The sequence below is a fragment of the Narcine bancroftii genome, chromosome 5 (assembly GCF_036971445.1).
Source record: "Narcine bancroftii isolate sNarBan1 chromosome 5, sNarBan1.hap1, whole genome shotgun sequence".
NCBI classification, from domain to species: domain Eukaryota; kingdom Metazoa; phylum Chordata; class Chondrichthyes; order Torpediniformes; family Narcinidae; genus Narcine; species Narcine bancroftii.
In genome coordinates, this window is record NC_091473.1 from 181,761,182 (window position 1) to 181,783,042 (window position 21,861).

At 51.2% G+C, this 21,861-nt stretch overlaps 1 protein-coding gene across 4 annotated transcripts in view; it reads left to right on the forward strand.

Moving 5' to 3' along the window:
* The window catches only part of LOC138764282 (dual specificity tyrosine-phosphorylation-regulated kinase 1A-like), a 108,665-nt gene extending 91,201 nt beyond the window's left edge, over positions 1–17,464 (forward strand). For 2 of the 4 annotated variants that reach the window (XM_069939984.1, XM_069939983.1), the window contains 8 exons: positions 996–1,184; positions 3,479–3,626; positions 4,673–4,959; positions 6,151–6,297; positions 6,986–7,126; positions 11,630–11,933; positions 14,606–14,709; positions 16,994–17,463. In XM_069939984.1, the coding sequence (XP_069796085.1) occupies positions 996–1,184; positions 3,479–3,626; positions 4,673–4,959; positions 6,151–6,297; positions 6,986–7,126; positions 11,630–11,933; positions 14,606–14,709; positions 16,994–17,401 (1,728 nt within the window). In that variant the 3' untranslated portion in view covers positions 17,402–17,463. Of the gene's footprint in view, positions 1–995; positions 1,185–3,478; positions 3,627–4,672; positions 4,960–6,150; positions 6,298–6,985; positions 7,127–11,629; positions 11,934–14,605; positions 14,710–16,993 lie in introns of all 4 variants that reach the window. The other 2 variants (XM_069939982.1, XM_069939986.1) reach the window with 2 other exon arrangements.
* Positions 17,465–21,861: the final 4,397 nt, after the last annotated feature.

Sequence of the window (21,861 nt, forward strand, 5' to 3'; positions counted from 1 at the left end):
TGCACCCCTTATCACTTCCACAGCTGCGTGGCCTCCTGACCATTTCAGCACTGATCTTGAGCTCCAAGTTCAGAGTCTCCGGTACGATCAGGAAGCAGTCAGCGCCTGAGGCCTTTCAGGAGCCCTTGCCGTTACCCCCCACCCCCACATGGTACCAGGTTCCCACCAGTTACCAACGGGTGAAGTGGGAAGAGGGTGAGGGTCCCATTCTAAGGGGTACAGTTTTGTGTCTCTCACTCTCCCACACCCTCACTCAATTCTGGCATCTGCGGGGATTAGTGAGGAATATATGGGAGCGAGAGAAGTTTAAAGGGAGCAGGGTGCCTGGGGAGTGGGCAATGGGGTCTCAGCCAGCTTAAAAGGAGATGGGTTCCGGGGAGTTTCAAAGGAGTGGGAAACGGGGTCCTGGGGTCTATAAAGGGGTCCGGGAGATGGGTTCCAGAGAGTATGAAGGGAGCGGGAGATGGGGTCTCGGGGAGTGAAAATGGAGTGGGAGATAGAGTACTGGTGAGTTTAGATGGAGCAGGAAACAGGGTTCCTGGGAATTTAGTGTGAGATGGGGTCGCAGGGAGTGTAAAGGCCGCAGGAACTGGGGTCCCTGGGAGTTTAAAGGGAGTATGAGGCAGGGTCCCAGGGAGTGCAAAAGGGAATGGGAGACAGTGACCATGGAGTGTAAATGGAGCGGGAACCAGTGTCTCTGGGAGATAAGGAGAGTGTAAGACGGGGTCCCAGGGACTGTAAAGGGAGTGGGAGATGGTGACCGGGGAGTGTAAATGAAGCGGGAAACGGGGTCCCTGGGAGTTTAACGGGAGAGTGAGATGGGGTCCTGGTGAGTTTAGAGGGAGCACAAGTAAAGGTTTATCTAAATAAGGGAGAAACTCGGACAAATAACTCGGGTAGACACCCTGGGCAGCACAGACGATTTGGCCCATGTGCCACTGCCGTTTCCTACCTTGCCCTAGCACCTGAAACCCCTATGGTCTCTGCTGCTACAGGTTTACTATGCCAAGAAGAAGAGGCGAGCCCAGCACGTGCCCCCAGACGATTCTAGTCACAAGAAGGAGCGAAAGATCTACAATGAGGGCTACGACGATGATAATTATGACTACATCGTGAAGAACGGAGAGAAGTGGATGGATAGATATGAAATCGACTCCCTGATTGGAAAGGGCTCATTCGGACAGGTAACCCAGGAGATTTACCAGGATGTAGCCTGGATTGGAAAATATTTCTTGCAAGATTAACAGAGCTGGAGCTCTGCTCCCTTTAAACTTCTCTCGCTCCCATATATTCTCTTTGGAATGTAGAAGGATGAGAGGAAACTTGATAGAGATCTGCATGGTCTGAGAGGGAGAGATAGGGTGGACAGCCAGTGCCTTTTTCCCCACGGTGGGAGTAGCCAACACCCCAGAACATATATAAAAGTGAAAAAGGAGGGAAATTTAGGGAGATGTCAAGGGAAAGCCGTTTTACACAGAGAGATGTGGGGCCCTGGAATGCATTGCGAGGGGTGGTGGTGGAGGCTGGAACATTAGGGGCATTTAAGAGACTCTTAGACAGGCCCACGGATGGATGGAAAATAGAGGTAGGGGGTTTAGTTTTTTCTGTAAGTGTATATAGGTTGGCACAACGCCGTGGGCTGAAGAGCTTGTATATATGGTGCTACATTGTTCATGACCATGCACGCTTAGGAATACATGTTCAGATTTATTGTCAGAGTATGTACATGGCATCACACGAGGTTCTTTTTCCTCTGGGTCAGGCCAAATTTCTACTTATTGGTAGTGTAAACTGTACTCAGGAAAAGATACAAAAGAGAGAAATTTAAGAAAAGAAAGAAATGTAAACAAACTGGAATGCAGAAAAAAATTCTCAACAATAAATAAGAGTCCTTAAATGAGTCTCTGTTTGAATTTGTCTTTGATGGGTCTGATGGTGGAGGGGGAGCAGTTGTTCCTGGACCTCCGCAAACTCCCGAGGATGTAGAGGTGCTGACGTGCTCTCTTCATGATTACACTAGTCTTACCCCTCTCCCCTATAGTTTTAGACTCCCCTATCCAGGGGAACATGACAGTGACCACCCACCTGATCTGTGACCCTCGCCCCACTATAAGGTGTTTCCCCCCCCACCACCCCCCCCCCCCCCCCCCCCCAGTCCCCTACACTCCAGGGAGAAAACTCCCAGCCTTTCCAATACTACGAACATCTGGAGAATCTGGAACCTAAACCATGGCAAATTTCTACTGATGTGTGGTGGAAAGTGTGCTGACCGGCTGCATCATGGTCTTGTATGGGGGCACCAAACCCCTGAGCGTAAAGCCCTGCAAAAGGTAATGGACACAGCCCAGGACATTACAGGCAAAACCCTCCCCACCATCCAAAACATCAACAGGGAACGGTGCTGTCTGAGAGCAGCAGCAATCATCAGGGACCCACACCACCCAGCACACGCTCTGTTCTCACTGCTACCATCAGGAAATAGGTATCGGTGCCACAAGACTTGCACCAGTAGGTTCAGGAACAGCTGCTACCCCTCCACCATCAGGCTCCTCAACAGCAAACTCAATCAGGGACTAATTTAAGAACTCTTCCAAATTTACAATAAATTTTGTTTACATTTCTTTTGTGTGTTCATTCCTTTCTGAGTACAGTTTACATTTAATCATAATTAGAAATTCTCCCTGGCCTACAGGAAAAAGAATCTCAGGGCAAGTAGGGCTCACCTGAAGGATCCTTGGGGGCTTGATCATGATCTTGCTTCCTGGTCGTGCCGGAGGTTCGGGTCTGGACCTCAGGCAGCTGATGGATCGAATAGGAGTCTGTGCGGCTGCGGGAGGCGAATTCATGGACACTCATTGTCTCTGAAGGGACTCTCTTTTGCTTCTCTTTCTCTCGTGCTGTGAGGGGCGCCGGGCAACACTAATGGCAATTCTTAATGAGGCAGAAGGAAATTTCATATATTTCATAATTCTGTACGATTGTATGACAAAAAAGGAATCTTGAATGTATGTTCTCTGACGATAAATCTGAACTTTGAAGAATAAAAGGGTACCTGAGGGACACCTTCTTCACACAAAGGGATGCGCACATGTGGATGAGCTGTTAGAGGAAATGATCATGATGGGATTGACAGGTTCTTGATTAGCCAGGGCATCAAAGGTTATGGGGAGATGGCCAGGCAATGGGGCTGAGTGGAAAAATGAATCAGCTCATAATTAAATAGCAGGGGAGACTCGATGGTCTGATTGGCCTATTTCTGCTCCAGTCTTACGGTCTCATGGAACAGTTGCAATATTTAAAGGGAATGGGCAGAATGCAGATGATAGAGACCAGCTCAAGTAGACTACTTGGTCAGCATGGAGGTGATGGTCAAAGGGCCTGCCATTTGTTTCTACATGGGTCTGCTTTAATGCTGCTCATTCACTCCTTTGCTCCCTCCATCACCCCCTCCCCCCCCTTCCCCTTCTCCTGGGCCCAGGTAGTGAAGGCCTACGACCACCAGGAGCAGGAGTGGGTCGCCGTCAAGATCATCAAGAACAAGAAGGCCTTTCTGAACCAGGCCCAGATTGAGCTGCGTCTCCTGGAGCTGATGAACAAGCACGACACCGAGATGAAATACTATATCGGTAGGCACCCCCCACATCCACCCGCGCAGGTCACCGTGACATAGTCCTCTCCCCACCTCCTCCCCATGCAGGTTGACACGAGGCTGTCCTTGACCCTTGCTCATGAGCAACTACACGAGGCAGTGGAGAGTTGACCAGCCTGCAGGCAGGTCATAGAAAAGGTCAACTCTTGTTAATGGGTCACGTGGCACAGCTGGTTCAACAACTGCAGGGACCTGGGTTCAACTCTGCCACGTATGCGTGTGTGTGTGTGTGTGTGTGTGTTGTGTTTGCTGGGTTATATTTGTGTGCATATGTGTCTATGTTTGTGTGTGTATCTATGTATGGGTGTGTATGAGAGTGTACGTGTGTTTTGTGCATCTGGGTATGTTTGCATTTGGTTTTGTGTGTGTGCATTTGTATGTATCTGTATGTTTGCCAAAATATTTGTGTCTATCTATATAGGTCTACATGTGTGTCTATATGTTTGTGTGTATGTGGTTGGGGGGGTAGAGGGAGAGACGTTTTCCACTTCCTTCCAAACTTCCAGAGCTGCAATAGCAGAAGACCCAGGAACCTCTGGGTACTGGCCTCCATCCACTGGAGTGTTTAGGCTCCCAGGGCCCATCAACATCATCAGATATCCAGAGACCAGTGTATGATCCCAACCTGTGTGTGTGGGTATGTACATGTGTGTGTGCATTAGTGTGTTGTGTTTGCTGGGTTAATTGGCCACTGCAAATCACCCCCGATGTGTGTGGGTGAGGAAGGTAGAATCCAGGAGGAGTTGACGGGAATGTAGGGAGCAGAGGTTGGAGGGAAAGATACCCAGCATTGCAATGGGCAGTGACCCAGGTTCGATGCCCAGCTCCGGGCACTCCCTGCGCAGAGTTCTGCATGGAAACCTGTGGGCTAACAGGACACTAGAATTATCCCTAGGAAGCAGGGGCAGCTATGGAGTCAGTGGGGGGTGGGGGAGGATTGCTGTTGGTGGGCCAGCACGGTCATGGTGGGCCGAAGAGTCTGCTGCCCTGTGTGTAAAGCAGAATGTCCCTCCCTCCCCGCAGTTCACCTAAAGCGGCACTTCATGTTCCGTAATCACCTGTGCCTGGTTTTTGAGCTGCTCTCCTACAACCTGTACGACCTGCTACGCAACACCAACTTCCGCGGCGTCTCGCTCAACCTCACCCGCAAGTTTGCCCAGCAAATGTGCACAGCCCTGCTCTTTCTCGCCACGCCCGAACTCAGCATCATCCACTGTGACCTCAAGCCCGAGAACATCCTACTGGTGAACCCCAAGCGCAGCGCCATCAAGATCGTGGATTTTGGCAGCTCCTGCCAGCTCGGGCAACAGGTGAGGCATCAAGATGGCTGGTGTTTGGTTGGGGGGGGTGGTGTGTGTGTGTGTGAGGAGGGGGGGACAGAGGGGTTGTGTTTGAGAGGGGGAGATGTGAGAGAAAGTGTGAGAGAGAGGTGAGTGTGTGAGAGGGAGTGTATAAGAAAACAAGAGTGTGTGAGAGATATGTGTGTGTGTATGTGTTTTCAGAGATTTACAGAATAACAGATCCCTGGCAGTAGGTTACAGGCTGGGATGTAATCCTGGGATTCAGGGGTTTATACATCTATAGAGTAACATCTCTGAGAGTAGGTTGCCAGTGGGATTTGATCCAGGGTTCAGAGGGTTAGCGTATGGAGTAACAGATCCCGAGGAGTGGGTTACAGGCTAAGGTCTGATCACCAGGTTTAAGAGTGAGGTTTGATGGTTTTTGCACAGGGAGAGTGTAACTGATATCTGTTGTTTTAGCACAATTAGCACGACGCTATTACTGTGCCAATGATCTGGGTTTGAATTGGGTGCTGTATGGAAAGGGTTTCTATGTTCCCCCGTGCCAAGCAATAATAAAGGATCCCACCCACCCTGCCCTGCATCTGTTTGACCTACTACCCTCTGGCAGACGCTACAGGTCAATCAAGACAAGAACAAACAGACTCAGAAACAGCTTTTTCCCCCAGGCTGTCACTACACTGAACACACATATCCACAAATTCCCCTCTCTGTCCTCCACATCTATTATACATACAGCCGACACCCCCCTTCCATTCACATAAAGGACATATACGGCACTGTAAATTAAATTTTTTATTTAACTTCTGTGGTGCTGCCTGTGGTTGCGTCGCTGCATTGGTAACCTTGTACTGCTGTCATAAATCTCGTTGTATAACTTGTACAATGACAATAAAAAGCTATTTGATTTGATTTTGATTTGATTTGATTTGACCTGCAGGTGCTAGAGTTTACTCCTCCTCTCAAAACATTTTGTGTTGTAGGTTAATTTGGTTGGCACAGGTTTAAATGGCTGGACTTTGCTTCTACCATGCTGTCAATATTTTAAAAAATGATGGTCTTGCTGTCACCGTCCAGCCAGGAACCTCCCTGGCCTGTGACTGTGGTCCAGCCAGGCCCAAAACCAATGGCAGGCCAATGTGGCCCTTCGATGTCCTGAAATGAGTAGCCTGATGTACAGACGATGCCTTGTGCCCACAGATCTACCAATACATCCAGAGCCGGTTTTACCGCTCACCTGAGGTGCTCCTTGGCATGTCCTATGATCTCTCCATTGACATGTGGTCGTTGGGTTGCATTCTGGTGGAAATGCACACTGGAGAACCCCTCTTCAGTGGATCCAATGAGGTGAGCCACAACATTCCCTGTATCTGTGTTCCATCAAGTACATCCGGGAAAGGGACAGCATGGAGTGAAGCTCCCTCCGCACCGTCCCGTCACACACTCCCGTGGTCAGACCCAGAGTGAAGCTCCCTCCGCACCGTCCTGTCACACACTCCCGGGGTCACACACAGAGTGAAGCTCCCTCCGCACCGTCCTGTCACACACTCCCGGGGTCACACACAGAGTGAAGCTCCCACCGTACCGTCCTGTCACACACTCCCGGAGTCAGACGCAGAGTGAAGCTCCCTCCGCACAGTCCCGTCACACACTCCCGGGATCAGACACAGAGTGAAGCTCCCTCTACATCATCCTGTCACACACTCCCGGGGTCAGACACAGAGTGAAGCTCCCTCCACATCGTCCCGTCACACACTCCCGGGATCAGACACAGAGTGAAGCTCCCTCCACATTGTCCCGTCACACATTCCCGGGGTCAGACACAGAGTGAAGCTCCCTCCCTCCACACCGTCCCATCACACACTCCCGGAGTCAGGCACAGAGTGAAGCTCCCTCTGCACCGTTCCAACAAAACTACTGTCCAACCTTCTTGGGGGTACAATGCCATGAATTCTCACCTCTGTTGCTCCAACTCATCTTCCCTCTCCTTTCTCTTGGCCAAGTGTGACTCCCGGCCTCTTCCTTCTCCCTCCAGGTGGATCAGATGAACAAGATAGTGGAGGTCGTCGGCATCCCTCCCACGCACATGCTGGAGCAAGCCCCTAAAGCCCGCAAGTACTTTGACAAGCTCTCCGATGGCCTTTGGGCCATCAAGAAGGTCAAGGACATGAAGAAGGTATGTCAGGCCAATGCGGATCTCCACCCAAGAATGTGGTTGTCTAATTCTCTCATGCCGTCTGTTCTGATTTTTTTTTTGCCCAATACCTGGTTTGGGACTGAATACACATAAATTTCTGGAGAAACTAGGCACGTCTCATAGTTTCTAGAGGAGGCAATGATATATAACCAATGTTTCAAGCCTGATCACTACATCAGAGCAAGCAGGAGCTTGAAGAATATGTGGTAGGGGCAGCCCATTTCATTTCCCTGTCCCATTCCCAGGCTGACATATTGCCCATGGTCTCATGCACTCCCACACTGAGACGACCCACAAAATGGAGGAACAACACCTTATCTTCCATCTGGTCACCCTCCAACCAGATGGAATTAACATCGACCTCTCTGGTTTTTGTTAGCCCGCTCCCCTGTCTCTCTATCCCTCTCCCTCTGCCTCCTTTCCTCCAGCTCCCAACCTCTTGTCTCTCCTTTTTTACTCATCCCCGTGTCTCCTTTTCTCTAGCTCTGCATTCACAGAGCAACCCCCCTCCCTGATCAATTCTCAGCTTTTCTCTCTTGCCCTCCTATCCATAGAACCACAGAAAACAGGCCATTCGGCTCTTCTAGTCTGTGCTGAAACGTCATTCCACCAGTCCCATAGACCTGCACCCATTCCATAACCCTCCAGATCACTCACATCTGTATATCTATCCATTTTATGGTTAATGCTTAAGAATGAGCTCGCATTTACCACATCGTTCCACGCTCCCACCACTCTGAGTGAAAATGTTCCCCCTAAACCTTTCACCCTAAAGCCATGTCCTCTCATATTTATCTCTCCCGATCTCAGTGGAAAGAGCCTACTCACATTTACTCTGTCTATACCCCTCATAATTTTGTAAACTTTATCAAATCTCCCCTCATTGTTGATATTTGTTAAAATAGATATCCTTTGGTTTGGAAAAGTGAAAGAAACATTCATCTGTTACTACATTTTAAAATATAAAATTAATCCCATAACCAAAGGATTTACACACCTTAGGCTTGGTGGAAACAAAAAAGTTGAAAACCACTTAAAATCATACATAATTGACTCATTATGTGCACTGTTTCCGAACTCCAAAGGAAATGGGCCAATGACCATTTTTCTCAAGCAAAATATTTCAGTCACAATTGGGTTTAGAGCAGCTCGGTTTCCGAACTCCAAAGGAAATGGGCCAATTACCATTTTTCTCAAGCAAAATATTTCAGTCACAATTGGGTTTAGAGCAGCTATTCTCAACCTTCCCTTCCCACTCACATCCACCTTAAGCAATCCCTCATTAATCACAGAGCACCAATGGCAGAAGGATTACTTAAGGTGGGATGTGAGTGGAAAGAGAAAGGTTGAGAACCCCTGCTCCAAGCCATCCAGCCCTTTTAGAGTATGGGAGTCCCAGTCAATATGTGGAAAGTTAAAATCTCTGACCACGACGTTCTGTTTCTTTCATCGGTCTGCTCTCTCTCTCGACAGATTTGCTCCTCCCATTCTCTCTGACCATTGGGCGGTCTATAATACAACCCAACCTTCCCCGTTCCTCCACTCCATCCAAGTGGGCTCTGTAGATGAGCCTTCTGGGCTGTCCTGTCTAAGCATAGCTGTGATATTTTATCTGACTCCTCCACCTTTTATCCCTTCCCCTCTATCACACCAGAACATTGAGGTGCCAGCCCTGCTCCTCCAGCAACCGTCTCACTAATTGCAATCATGTCCCAATCCACGACCTAAACTCATCTTCCTTTCCAACAATGCTCCTCACATTTAAATAAATAGATCTTAGAACATTTCTATCACGTACAAACCTTTGTTTTATGTCTGGACATATAGTCCTCGCCTGACCTTTACCCTCCTCCACCTCCCTATCTACTCTAACACTATGGTTCCCATCCCCCTGCCAATCTAGTTTAAACCCCCTCCCCCCCCGGAGCGGCACTAGCTAACCTATCCTCAAGGATGGTAGTCCTCCTCCCGGTCAGGTGCAAACCATCCCATCGGAACAGGTCCCACCATCCCTGGAACCGAGCCCAATTGCACAGAAACACGAAGCCCTCCCTTCTGCATCATCTCTTTAGCTACATATTTAGTATTTAACTGCATTAACTTCCTATTTCTAGCCTCGTTAGCACATGGCACATAGCACTCCTGAGAGCACAACCCTGGATGTCCTGTCCACCAACTCTGCACCTAACTCCCTATGTCCAACGAGTCCTTGGCTGTTGGCTTGTGCTCCTTCCTTCCCCTCAGCCAACCTTGTTCAGGCGCCTGCCTGCTTTTGCCCATACCTTGATGAAGAGCTCAGGCCTGAAACGCTGGTTGTAAGTCTTTGCCTCCTGTGGATGCTGCAGGACCTGGTGAATTTCTCCAGCACTTTTGTGCATTTACTACAGTCACAGCATCTGCAGACTTTCGTGTTTTGCTGGTTTTGCTGAGAAGTGTTTTGAACAACAGAGAGGTTGCGACACTGAGAATTTTCTGCACTCTTTGGTTGACCATGCCACAAGAGGAACAGGTTGGGTGAACACAGAGAGTCTGTTGCCCAGAGCAGCGAAATCAGTAACAAGAGGACAAAGGTTTAAGGTGAAGGGGGGGGGGGCAGAGAAGATTAATGAGGATGTTGCGAAGTCCCAGATAGGGTGTGGGGAGGTGACCTGAGTTACAGGGAGAGGTTGAGCAAGTTGGCACTTTATTCTGTGGAGCACTGGAGAATGAGGAGGTGTACAAATCAAGAGAGGAATAGATCAGGTGAACACATAGAGTGTCTATCCATGGGAATCAGTAACCAGTGGACAAAGGTGGGGGGGTGAATATTTGTTTTTACTCAGGTTTTTTTTCCATTTGACCAAGGTTCAGACTCAGATTTATTGCCAGGGTACATACGTGACATCACATACAACCCTGAGATTCTTTTACTTGCGGGTGTGGCAGAATTTCTACTTGTCGGTAGTGCAAAAAAAAAACTATATTCAAGAAAAGATACATAGACAACGTTTACAAATACAAACCTTGCTCCGGTGGTTTTAGCAGAATACAATATTACAGTAATTCAGTTTCACGCCACTTAAACGTTCAAATTATAATTCCGTGCGCATTCGAGTCTCTGCAGGGCCTACCTGTCCCAGAAGTTGCTCACTCGGAGTGTGGTGGGTGCACAGAACAGGCTGGCGGAGGGGGGAGTTGAAGCAGGGACTATTGCAGCATTAAGAAAAAACATTGGAGGATATGGAGCCAAACATAAGCAGGTGGGACCAGTGTGGGTGGGACCTTGGGATGGATCCATGGATAGGATGGGTTTAGAGGGATCTGGGGCCAATTGCAGGCAAGTGGTACTAGGTTGGGTGGGCCATTTTGGTCAGCATGGGGAAGATGGGCCAAAGGGCCTGTCTCCCCACTGGGTGACGAAGAATAGAATAGCATTAGAGAGAGGGCAGAGGAGATTCGTCAGGCTATTGCCAGGATAGAGGGCTAGCGTTATCAGGAGAGATAGGACAGTCTGGGATGATTTACCCCTCGAGCATTGGGGAGCTGTGGGGCCATCTGATAGTGGTTTATAGAATCATGAGGGACACGGATTGTGTGGAAAATCAGAATATTTTTCCAAGCGAAAAGAGAGTCGAGAACCTGAGGGCACAGGTTGAACATAAGGGGTCTTTACTCCCAGGGACTTTGGAGAATGATCCAGCAATTCCTCTTTCTTAACCACGACCTATTCCAAACATAATGTACAAGACATTGGTGAAGCTAAATTTGGAGCATTGTGTGCAGTTTTGATCACTGATCTACAGGAGAAATATCAAAAAGATGGAAAGGGTGTAGAGAAGATTTACTCGGATGTTGAGGAGCTGAGTTACAGGGAACAGATAGAGGTTCAGACTTTATTCCATGGAGCGTTGAAGAATGAGGGGAAATTTGATGGTGGGGTACAAAATGATGAGAGGGATAGATCAAGGAATTGCAAGCAGGCTTTTCCCACTGGTGGAGGGAGGGGGGGGGGGTGAGATACAAACCAGAGGACATGGGTTAAGGGTGAAAGGGGAGAAGTTTAGCAGGAACGTTTTCACACAGAGAACGGTGGGTGGGGGTATGGAACAAGCTGTCAACAGAACGTGGGCTCAGGTTTGACATTTAAGAAGAATTTGAACAGATACATCGATGAGAGGAGTATAGTCTGGGTGCAGGTCAGTGGAACGAGGCAGAATAACAGTTTGGCACAGACAAAACGGGCTGAATTGCGTGTTTCTGTGCTGTACTGTTACATGGAAAGTCTGTAAGGCGACCCAAGAGGTGAGGCATTCCTGCTGAGAGAGTGGTTTTCTCCCCAGGGGTCCCTGTGTTAACCCCTTGCTTCCCAATGTGAACCCTATGATCCCTGTAATACCCATGTGTCGCTGTTAAATCCTTGATCCCCATGGGTACACAGTATTAACCCCGTGATATCCATGGGTCCCTGTGTTAACCCTGTGCCCCCCATTGGTCTCTGGACAGGAATACCGAGTAGCTGCTTCACGGAAGCTCCACCACATTATTGGCGTGGAGACGGGAGGTCCGAGTGGTCGCAGAGCGGGTGAACCCGGCCACACGCCTGCCGAGTACTTGAAGTTCAAGGACCTGATTCTCAGAATGCTGGACTATGATCCCAAAACACGCATCACCCCTTTCTATGCATTGCAACACAACTTCTTCAAGAAAACGCTGGATGAGGGGACCAACACGAGCAGCAGCATCTCCACTAGCCCCTCAGTGGAGCACAGCCAGTCGACCAGCAACGCCAGCTCGTTGTCCAGCTCAGGTAAAGGTTGATTTCCCCCTCCCTAGCAATTGGGAACAGATTGGAGCGGGTATTACAGCCGCTCTTTGAGCCCGGGTTTTCCCCCACACCTTCTGGTGCAAGATGATGCAGGAACAATGGGATAGGATAAAGAGAGGGGAATCAACCAGGGTTCCTGCTCCCCGTCACTGCCCAGTGACCCTGGGGTTAGAGAGAAGGGGAATTCATTGCTTAGAAAAGAGGTGGGGGAGGAAATCACCCTGGTTCCCTGCTTCTCCTCACTGCCCAGTAACCCCGACGTAATAAATATAGTTATTCTCTCACTGTATGACACCAGGGTACAGTACCGGTGGGGATGGGTCTGTCACTATGTAACACTGGGGTACAGTACTGGTGGGGATGGGTCTGTCACTATGTAACACTGGGGTACAGTACCGGTGGGGATGGGTCTGTCACTATGTAACACTGGGGTACAGTACCGGTGGGGATGGGTCTGTCACTAGGCAACACTGGGATACAGTACCGGTGGGGATGGGTCTGTCACTATGTAACACTGGGGTACAGTACCGGTGGGGATGGGTCTGTCACTGTGTAACACTGGGGTACATTCCTGGTGGGGATGGGTCTGTCCCTGTGTTACACTGGGGTACAGTACTGGTGGGGATGGGTCTGTCCCTATGTTACACTGGGGTACAGTCCTGGTGGGGATGGGTCTGTCCCTGTGTTACACTGGGCTACAGTACTGGTGGGGATGGGTCTGTCCCTGTGTTACACTGGGCTACAGTACTGGTGGGGATGGGTCTATCACTATGTAACACTGGGGTACAGTACCGGTGGGGATGGGTCTGTCACTATGTAACACTGGGGTACAGTACCGGTGGGGATGGGTCTGTCACTATGTAACACTGGGGTACAGTACCGGTGGGGATGGGTCTGTCACTGTGTAACACTGGGGTACAGTACTGGTGGGGATGGGACTGTCCCTGTGTAACACTGGGGTACAGTACTGGTGGGGACAGGTCTGTCCCTGTGTAACACCGGGGTACAGTAATGGTGGGGATGGGTCTGTCCCTGTGTTACACTGGGGTACAGTCATGGTGGGGATGGGTCTGTCCCTGTGTTACACTGGGCTACAGTACTGGTGGGGATGGGTCTGTCCCTGTGTTACACTGGGGTACAGTACTGGTGGGGATGGGACTGTCCCTGTGTAACACTGGGGTACAGTACTGGTGGGGACAGGTCTGTCCCTGTGTAACACCGGGGTACAGTAATGGTGGGGATGGGTCTGTCCCTGTGTTACACTGGGGTACAGTCATGGTGGGGATGGGTCTGTCCCTGTGTTACACTGGGCTACAGTACTGGTGGGGATGGGTCTGTCCCTGCGTTACTCTGGGGTACAGTACTGGTGGGGATGGGTCTGTCCCTGTGTAACACTGGGGTACAGTACTGGTGGGGACGGGTCTGTCCCTGTGTAACACCGGGGTACAGTATTGGTGGGGATGGGTCTGTCCCTGTGTTACACTGGGGTACAGTCCTGGTGGGGATGGGTCTGTCCCTGTGTTACACTGGGGTACAGTCCTGGTGGGGATGGGTCTGTCCCTGTGTTACACTGGGGTACAGTCCTGGTGGGGATGGGTCTGTCCCTGTGTTACACTGGGGTACAGTCCTGGTGGGGATGGGTCTGTCCCTGTGTAACACTGGGGTACAGTACTGGTGGGGACGGGTCTGTCCCTGTGTAACACCGGGGTACAGTATTGGTGGGGATGGGTCTGTCCCTGTGTTACACTGGGGTACAGTACTGGTGGGGATGGGACTGTCCCTGTGTAACACTGGGGTACAGTACTGGTGGGGATGGGTCTGTCCCAGTGTTACACTGGGGTACAGTATTGGTGGGGATGGGTCTGTCCCTGTGTTACACTGGGGTACAGTCCTGGTGGGGATGGGTCTGTCCCAGTGTTACACTGGGGTACAGTCCTGGTGGGGATGGGTCTGTCCCTGTGTTACACTGGGCTACTGTACTGGTGGGGATGGGACTGTCCCTGTGTAACACTGGGGTACAGTACTGGTGGGGATGGGTCTGTCCCAGTGTTACACTGGGGTACAGTATTGGTGGGGATGGGTCTGTCCCTGTGTTACACTGGGGTACAGTCCTGGTGGGGATGGGTCTGTCCCAGTGTTACACTGGGGTACAGTCCTGGTGGGGACGGGTCTGTCCCTGTGTAACACCGGGGTACAGTATTGGTGGGGATGGGTCTGTCCCTGTGTTACACTGGGGTACAGTACTGGTGGGGATGGGTCTGTCCCTGTGTTACACTGGGCTACTGTACTGGTGGGGACGGGTCTGTCACTTTTTTGATAGTCTTGAAAAAGTTTTAAATCATTTCACTTGCTTCTTTGGCTGTTGTTTGAAACTATCATTGACTTTCCTTCATCGCTTGTCTCAGGTGCTGGGGGTTCAAGAGACTTTTGCTCAGATTGTTGTTGATGTTGAATTCTGCTGTTGCTTCTGAACGTATCATTGTCTCGTGCGTCCATTGTGCCTGTGTATCTGTTCCTGCTTGCACGCCTCTTTTGTATTATTTTTTGCTCTTTTTTGCTCTCTTCCACATCTTCTCTCCCTCCCTATCCCTGCTTATCTCCACCCTGCCCTGCACACCGCTCCTCTGCTAACCCTGCACCGTTCCTGCTCTCAGGTGGATCCAGTGGGTCTTCGAGCGACACCCGGAACCAGCGCTACCCCAACCGGTTCTTCAGCCATGCCGAGATTCCCGCTGACTGTGAGATGCACAGTCCCCAGGTACAAAGAAAGCACGCCCTCGCCACTCCCTGCGTAAGAGCGGCTGGGAGGGTTGAGCGGGGCATAGAGAAGGGGCAGCTGGATGTCCACTGAGTGTTCCTCATCACCTTCCGGAAACAATCAACAATCCTCTTGAATCTGATGAATGTTGTTACGTCGAGCGGTTCTACAGTAAATTGGGAATATCCTTGCGTGGAATGGCTTTGTACAGAACAGTTTCTGAGCATTAGGACGTCTTGAGGCAGAGCGGTTCCAGAGTAAATCAGGATGTCCTTGCATAGATCGGCTCTGGATTAAATCAGGATGTCCTCGTGTAGATTGGTTCTGGAGTAAATCAGGAATGTTCTCATTAGACCGGCTCCAGAGTAAATCAGGATGTCATTGCATAGATCAGCTCCGGAGTAAATCAGGATGTCCCCGCACAGAGCGGTTCCAGATTAAATCAGGATGTCGTTGCATAGACCGGCTCTGGAGTAAATCAGAAGAATATCCTCACAATGCATTGCTTGGAGTAAATCAAGAATGTCCTCATGTAGAGCAAATGCGAGGAATATCCTCGCAGCAAGCAGCTATGTATTAAATGGGAATGTCTTTGTGCAGAACAACTGTGGAATAATCCAGAGCAGTTCTGAAATAATTGGGATATTTTTGTGTAGAGTGGTTCTGGAGTAGAACAGAGGGATGTCCTCACACAGAGTGGTTCTGGAGTAGAACAGAGGGATATCCTCGACAGAGCGGTTCTGGAGTAGAACAGAGGGATGTCCTCACACAGAGCGGTTCTGGAATAGAACAGAGGGATGTCCTCACACAGAGCGGTTCTGGAGTAGAACAGAGGGATGTCCTCACACAGAGCGGTTCTGGAGTAGAACAGAGGGATGTCCTCATAGAGCAGTTCTGGAATAGAACAGAGGGATGTCCTCACACAGAGCGGTTCTGGAGTAAAACAGAGGGATGTCCTCACACAGAGCAGTTCTGGAGTAGAACAGAGTGATGTCCTCACACAGAGTGGTTCTGGAGTAGAACAGAGTGATGTCCTCACACAGAGTGGTTCTGGAGTAGAACAGAGGGATGTCCTCACACAGAACGATTCTGGAGTAGAACAGAGGGATGTCCTCACACAGCAGTTCTGGAGTAGAACAGAGGGATGTCTTCGCATGACAGTTCTGGAGTAGAACAGTGGGATGTCCTCACACAGAGCGATTCTGGAGTAGAACAGAGGGATGTCCTCGCACGGCAGTTCTGGAGTAGAACAGAGGGATGTCCTCGCACGGCAGTTCTGGAGTAGAACAGAGGGATGTCCTCGCACAGCGGTTGTGGAAAAGCCTAAGGTGCAGAGAGCCACATTATTCGTCCCAAAGCTCTGGGCCAGATACACCCACCACCCATGGAGGGAAGTCGCTCTGTGCACACTGTTCACCACCTTGATGGTATCACCAGTCTTCACATTTGAGCCCACCCTCCTACTGTCTCCTTGAACGTCTGCCCCGGGGATACGGGGATTCTTATCTTTATTGGAGTTGTCTGCGCTTCTTGTTTGTCTGTTTCAACATCGTGACGTCCACTCGTGTGTATGTTCCTGTGTGTTAGTTTGTGTGTGTGTGGGACATGTCCCCCCAGTGAGATTCAGTGTGTGTGTGGGACCAGCCCCCCCCCCCCCCACCAGTGAGGGTCAGTGTGTGTGGAACCCACACCCCCCTCTCCAGTGAGGGTCAGTGTGTGTGGGACCCTTCCTCCAGTGAGGGTCAGTGTGTGTGGGACCCTTCCACCAGTGAGGGTCAGTGTGTGTGGGACCCGTCCCCCAGTGAGGGTGTGTGTGTGGGACCCTTCCCCCCCCCCCAGTCAGGGTCAGTGTTTGTGGGACCCAACCCCCAGTGAGGGTCAGTGTGTGTGGGACCCTTCCCCCAGTGAGGGTCAGTGTGTGTGGGACCCGTCCCCCAGTGAGGATGTGTGTGTGTGGGACCCTTCCCCCCCCCCCAGTCAGGGTCAGTGTTTGTGGGATCCAACCCCCAGTGAGGGTCAGTGTGTGTGGGACCCTTCCCCCAGTGAGGGTCAGTGTGTGTGGGACCCGTCCCCCAGTGAGGGTGTGTGTGTGTGGGACCCTTTCCCCCCCCAGTGAGGGTCAGTGTTTGTGGGAGCCACACTGACGGGAGGGTTTGGTGGAGATGTGGTCAGGGTAATGATGAGGGGTGCAGGGTTTGGGAAGTGGTGTGTTTTTGGGGGAGATGGGATGACCCCCTACCTCAGGCCCTGCTGTCTCTGACCCTCTCTGCCTTTCTCTCCCCAGGCTCCTGTGCCATCGCTCCTCCACCAGCCACCACCGTCGCTGCGACTCTGGACCATCGGAGACGTCCCTGACACCGGCGGTGGGCTGTACCCAGCACTGCTCCACGCTCCTGCATACCGGCAACCTCTCCATCAGCAGCTGTACCGACAGCCCAGCACCCGACGCACCCTGCCCTCCTCTCCCCCTCCACCTGACCCTCCTGCCCTCCTTCTCCTCTCCCCCCAGAGCCCAGGCCTGGCCCATGCTGACCCTTCAGCTCCCCCCCATAGGACTCGAGCACCTGTCCCCTCTCACCCTCCCTTCTCTTCCTCGCCCGGGGCTCCCAGGCAGTTCAGGGATGGGTCCCATCCTGACAGCACCACATTGGTGGGCTTCCGCACTGCCCAGAGCTCCACTGCCACCTCTTGATGCTGACCTCCCTGCAATGGGGGTGGGTTGGTGATGGGGAAAGGGGGGTGAGAAAAAGTGAGGTGAGAGAGGGGGGAGGAGGATAGAGAGGGGGAAAGTGCAGGAGAGAGTGGGCTGGAGGTAGGGGAGACAGGGAGGGTTAGGGACGAGAGAAGAGTTGGGGGAGAGTGAGGAATGAGAGTAGGGATGGAGAGGGAAATAGAATGGGGAATGAGGGGGAGAGTGGTGGGGGGGAGAGGTAGCAAAAGAGGAAGTAGGGGAGAGGGTTGGGAGGGAGAGAGTGAGGAGCGAGAGAGGGTGGTGGAGAGAGTGAGGGAGGGGTATGGGGGGGTGTTGTTGAGAGAGAGAGTGAGAACTTGTAAGGGAGAGAAATGGGGAGAAGGGGAGGGTGGGGGATTGAATTAAAAGCCATAATATTGATTCAGATCTACAGGGGTCGGGACAGTGAGGGAGGGGTCCAGGAGTGGGAGGGGTGTAAAAAGGGAGCAGGCTGTCACAGCAACTTATCAAACCCCAAGCTGAACTGTCCATGTAAATTTTCCCATCCCTCCGTTATTTATTTAAAAATTTGTACCAGAGCTTAAAAGGGTTTATCGCTGAGGGAACAGGACTTCACACGTTTCACACTTCATATCCCTTCTCCCAATTAGCCCATTCCTTTACCCCTCTCTCCCTCTACTTTACCTCATCCCCTCACTCCTTTCCTCATTCCCCTCACTCCCTCCTTTCTTCCCTTCACCTGTTTTCCATTCTTTCTCTCCCCAGATTCTCTCCCCTTCCCCATCTGGCATTCTCGTTCCCCATTCCCTCTCCTTCTTCCCCATTCTCCCTCTCCTTCCCATTCTCTCTCCTTCCCCATTCTCTCTCCCTCCCCATTCTCTCTCTCCCTCCCCATTCTCTCTCCCCATTCTCTCTCTCTCCCTCCCCATTCTCTCTCCCCCATTCTCTCTCCTCCTCCTTCATTTTCCTCCTTACATTGATGTTTCACCCGTTAGCTTTCCCTTGTCCTTTCCCCATTCATTGTCCCACTGCTCCCCGATTTCCCCCACGTTTATTTTCTGTTCGAAGCCACCAGGACACTAATGTAAATACCTGCTTCAAGAAACCCTCGCACTTTCCCCGTCTCCCTGCCTCTGTTTCTCTCCTCTCCTGGGCAGGAGTACAGCTGGCCAGTTCAGGCAAGGCACCCAAAATCTGACAACTTCCCCCACCACCCCACTTCTGCTGCCATCACACGGGACTCCGTGAGAGGGTGGGGTGGAGGGGAGCACCGAACTGGGTTCCCTGGACCCCATGGCAGCTCCCATCACAGTGACCCCCTCCCTTTGGTGAGGGTTGGGGCTGAGGTTGGCCAGAGAGGGGGAGAGCATCCGGCTTCTTGCTCCCCTTCCTACCCACCCTGCACACGCCCCTCGGCAGCGACTCCTGCAACTGGATGCCGGACGTTACGAGGCTAGGAGAAGCTATCGATTCAGAACGTTACAACAACCAGCTGTTGTGTGTCTTTTTTTAATTTATTGAACCAAAGACTGCCTGGAGATATGACTGGGAAATCTCTACTGACTGAAGGGTCTGCGGGGAGGGTGGGGGGATGGGGTAATGTGTACAGGATTTTAGATTTGTCTTTTAAAAATGTCTTTTTTTCCTAACACTTTGTTTTAAATATATATCTATGGAAAAAAAAACTCCAGGGGGTGATTCTAGACACCGAGAGATTAACCCCCTTGACTTGATGGTGTAGCACCAGGGTGCAGTACTGGTGGGTACGGGTCTGGTCTGTTGCTGTGTAACACTGGGTTACAGTACTGGTGGGGACAGCGCTGGTTATCTTCCCTGCTTTCCTGCAGTGAACCCTACCCATATGCCCTATGCCCAGGGTTCTGTACACTGGGCAGTGGATGGGTCACTGGTGGGGTCCCACTCCCCCAGCCAGTTGCACCATCTGAGATGTGGGGGACTCTGCCACCTGCTGGTCTCCCTGAGACAAGCGAGACAGCAGCTCACAGCATGGTAAAGGTGAGTCACACACAGACTGGAGTAGAAATCACGTGCGTTGAAATATTTTGTGTTGCCTGTCGTTCTACTGCATCTTAATTTGCAGCCTCTCTCACAACTCCCATTTCCTGCACCTCTGTCTGTCCCCCTCTGCCCCAACACGTTTTCTCCTTGTTCTCACTTACAACCACCTTCCCCCCAACCAGCCTCTGCATACAACATCCTTTTACCATCCTCCACCATTTCTGCCACCCACCACGTGATCCAGTTACCATACTCATGTTCCCCTCTCCACCTTCTGTGGGGATCACTCCGTGACTCACCTGTCCACTCCTCCCTCCCTACCTTGGGTCCTACCCCATGACAGCAGGAAATGTGACCCTTGCGGCCACACCTCCCTCACCACCATTCAGGCCTCCAAAGTGTCCTTCCAAGTGAAGCAACACTTCTGTGAATCTACAGGGGTCGTCTACTGCATCTGGTGCTCCCATTGTAGTCTCCTCTATGTTGGAGAGACTGGACATGAACTGGGAGATCGCTTTCAAATCTGTCCCATTCCCTCAATGATGTGCCTGTCTGTGGGCTTATGTACGGCCAGACTGAGACCACCCGCAAATTGGACGGACAACACCTCACCTTCCGTCCAGCTACAGCACAAACATCAATTTCTGTTCTCCCTCAGCTCCCCATCCCCATCTCCTCCAGCTCCCCACCTTATCTCTCTCCCCATCCCACCTTTTCTCCCCATCCCCCTTCCACATCTTTCATCATCTCCTTCAGCTCACCACTTTGTCTCTCCCCAACCCTTATCCCTCTTCCTCCTTCCCCATCTTTCATCCAGCTCCCCATCCCTTCTCTCTCTTCCCATCCCTGTCTCCTCTCCTCCCCCGCCCAAGCTCTGCATTCTCAAGCCAACTTGCTCCCCTGATCAATTCTTTCCTGCCATCCTATGTTCACCTATGTCCTCTTGCCTGTTGGCCTGTGCCTTTCTCCTGCCCCTTCTTCCCTCATCCCCACCTTTTAATTCAGGCACCTGTCTGTATTTTGCTCAGGCCCGAAACGGTCACATATGGACCTCCTACGGATGCTGCAAGATCTGAGTTCCTCCAGCATCGTGTTTTCACTTCAGTAGGATACCTCTCAGTTGGTTTTGGGCTGGGCATCCTGTTGATGTTGGCAGGTTTCATCCACTGGTCCTGCCCTCTCCCTTTTGCTATTCGTCTCCCTCGGTCTGCTGTCCAGTTTCTGTGCAGCTCCCTCTCTAATCCACCCTGGGTTGCCCCATCCAATGCTGCTCTTGTTTTACCAGCCACACTCAGCTCAGTTCTGGCAAGATCATGATGGGAAGAATGTGGAGAGATGTAGTAGGGCGTGGCTTCGATTGTAAAACGGTCCTGATGGGGCAAAGTGACCAGAGCTGGGACTTTCTAGAACAAAGAAGGATGAGAGGAAACTGAAACAAGGTCCACAGGATTCCGATAGGCCCAGAAAGACAGGCAAGAGGAGCAAACACCAGAGGGCCTACATACAAAATGAAAGGGGGGGAGGTTCAGGAGAGACATCAGGAGTAAGTTTTTACACAGAGATGCAGGGGCCTGGAAGGCCTTGCTGAGGATGGTGGTGGAGACTGAAACATTAGGGGCTTTTAAGAGACTCAGACAGGCACATGGATGAAAGAAAAATAGGGGGATTACGAGATAGGGAGGGTTTATATATATGGGTCAGCACAATATTGGGTGACTATTCATTCTCCCACTGATCCTGCCCAGCCCAATGAGGTGCTCAAGCAGATTGGGGTGTAGACAGGGACAATGCAGCATCTTACAGCAGGGAAAATCTGGCATGAGTCTAGAGGGTCAGTGATTGTCTTCAGAAGCCGATGGACCCATTGAGTTCCTCCCAGCGGCTGCGTGGACTGCACTTAAATCTGCAGGGTCAGACCTGATGAGAGGAATGTGGCCAGGATGGGATTAGCGTGAAGGAACTTGGCCTGGTGGATTTGAATGGTTGATAAATCAGTGGAAATGCTGGTGAAACTATGAGGAGGTACAGGGATATATTTGACATTTCAGGCCTGAGCCTTTCTTCAAGGTCGAAGCAAAAAGCAGGATATGAGGAGAGGTGAAACTGATTATGGCTCTGTGAGAGGAGACAAAGGGGAGAGAGGCGACAAAGGGGAGAGAGGCAACGGGAAGTTGATATTAATGCCGGCTGGAGGGGGCCCAGACAGACGATGAGGCGTTGTTCCTCCAACTTGCCTGACGGATGTGATTCGGTAGGTAGGTCTTGCGGAGCCTACAGGAGGCAGATATATCACCGACGTTTCAGGCCCAAGCCCCTCGTCAAGGTATAAGAAGCAGGCAGGTCCTTGAATGAAACTGCTGGGGGACACTCAAGCTGTTCAAGGTATGAAGCTACTGAGAATCCATTCTGCCCACCCAGCTTGTACTGGCCCTTGAAGACAG